Below are 2,278 nucleotides of genomic sequence, written 5' to 3' on the forward strand. Positions count from 1 at the left end.
AAAGACTAAAAATCCCAGCATGACCCACAGGCCCTTACATAACTGGTATCTTTCCATGTCTATAAAATGCTGGGGCTGATAACATAATCAACTGAATTTTATATTCAGACTGATTGCACTACATTTTCCAAGTACTGGGTTTATAGAAAATACTCTAGTTTTCTGAGAAGGTAGATTTCAGAATGTACTTATAAGGTTCCTATATGATATCACAGAAAAGACAGTCATCTAAGTATCTCCTGGCAGTTTCTAATCTACAAACAATATTTACCTTGCCAACTGAACGAGAAGGTCAACAAGTGAACAAATCCCTTCTCCCATTAGAGTATTCAACTTCAGCTCCTCATAGACAAGGTGAAGAACAAAAAAAATTGCAGGTATATGAGTAAAGAGAAGCGTAGAGGAATCCAGACTGAGGTTCTGTGAAATACCCTCATCCTTCATCCGTGAAACTTCCGAAGGACTCAAACATAAAGATCTGTTCAAAAGATGAGACTCAACATTCTGGTGGTAGTCTGAATTTAGTAAATATTCCCAGTCCTAAGAAGAATAAAAAGGGTATTAATTTTTAAAATAATGCCTCCTTGGAATGTCATCATTAAAAAAAAGAAAACCAAATTCACTCAAAACAATTCAAGTTCCATTTCCACATTTAGTCAATCTAAGAAATGAAAAAAATCACATTGCTAAAATAGAAGGAACAACTACAAAATAGCAAGCAATTTCCAGATGCCAGTGACAAATATTAAAACAAGCCACATTTAAAAACCATTTGAAAAAAATCTAGTCATGCCCTTTTAGGGAAGAGACTTTGAGAAAAGAATTCTACGTAAGTAGGGATTGAGAGAGAAAATTTAAGATTATCTCAGGCTATGTTTTACGAAGCCGAAAGTAAAGAATAAAAAGTGGGAAGTATAGATGGGCAGGTTTAGTGGCCTCTACCCTGATTTGTGTTTTGGTAAGAGAGAAGATCTACCTGTATTCAGTCGGTATATTTATCTTTCCATGTCTATAAGATGCTGGGGCTGGTAACATAATCAACTGAATTTTATATTCAGACTGATTGTACTACATTTTCCAAGTACTGGGTCTATTTTACTTTCTACTCATGATTTATTATATTGTATTCAGAGAATGTGGTTTATGCTATTTCCAGATCTTGGAATGTACTGATGTTTTTATAAGGCTTAATATAGTATGTTATTGTAACTTCATTCTTAGACCAGATACAGAAGGAACTAACCGTAAAAGAAAAAACTGATAAATTGCATAATTAAAATAAAAAATTCTGTTCATCATAAGATAATGTTAAGCCACACACTAAGAAAAAATATTCTCAACACATGTATATGGTAAAGAACTCATGTCCAGAATATATGATGAACTTCTATAGCTCCAAAATATATTTTTGAAAATCCAATTTAAAAATAGGTAAAAGATTTGAACAGAAACTTCACAAAAAGATACATAAGTAGCTAACGAGCACATGAAAGAGTGTTTAACATCATTAGCCATCAAGGAAAGGCAAATTAAAACCATTAGGAGAAACTACTTCACACACATTCAAATGGTTAAAATGAAAAAGACTGACGACAGTGAACACTGGCAAAGATGTAGAACATGAGGAACTCTCATACGTTACTGGTCAGAGTGTAATACGGTACAACCAGTTTGGGAGCCAGCAATGACCCAACAATGTCACTACTAAGTATTTATCCAAAAGAAATGAAACTGTATGTCCACAAAGACTTGTTACTGCATGTTGGTAGCAGCTTTATTCATAAGACTCAAGAAATGGAAGTAAGCCTAGATCTCCACCAGCAGAAGAATGGAAACTATGGTATATTCACACTACTCAGCAATGAAAGGCACAAAATACTGATATCTGTAATAACATGGATGAATCTCAAAAACATCATGTTGAATAAAAGAAATCTTAAACCAATGATTACATACTATATTATTTCATTTATATCAAATTCTAGACACACAACTAACCTATGGGATGGTGAAAGAATTCAGATCACTATTGCTTGAAGAAGGGGGAAATACTGATTAAATACAGCACCAGGGAACTTTATGGAGCTATGGAAATGTTCTGTGTATCGATAGGAGTGTGGGTTACATGAGTATGAATATGTCAAAATTGGTCCCACTGTAAACTAAAATGTGAGAATTTCACTTATGTAAATTATACCTCAATTAAAAAAATGTTTGGACCACTTAAGAATATACCCATGGAATCTAATACATTTGAGAACCTGAATTAGAGAAACAC

General features: G+C 33.5%; 1 protein-coding gene across 1 annotated transcript in view; it reads right to left on the minus strand.

Annotated features, from left to right (window-relative positions):
* The window catches only part of ANAPC1 (anaphase promoting complex subunit 1), a 158,631-nt gene that overhangs the window by 97,423 nt on the left and 58,930 nt on the right, over window positions 1–2,278 (minus strand). Inside the window, exon 14 of the mRNA XM_012656759.1 lies at window positions 277–540. Within this exon, the coding sequence (XP_012512213.1) occupies window positions 277–540 (264 nt within the window). The remainder of the gene's footprint in view (window positions 1–276; window positions 541–2,278) is intronic.

Source organism: Propithecus coquereli, unplaced genomic scaffold, assembly GCF_000956105.1.
Source record: "Propithecus coquereli isolate 6110/MARCELLA unplaced genomic scaffold, Pcoq_1.0 Scaffold519, whole genome shotgun sequence".
Classification (NCBI taxonomy): domain Eukaryota; kingdom Metazoa; phylum Chordata; class Mammalia; order Primates; family Indriidae; genus Propithecus; species Propithecus coquereli.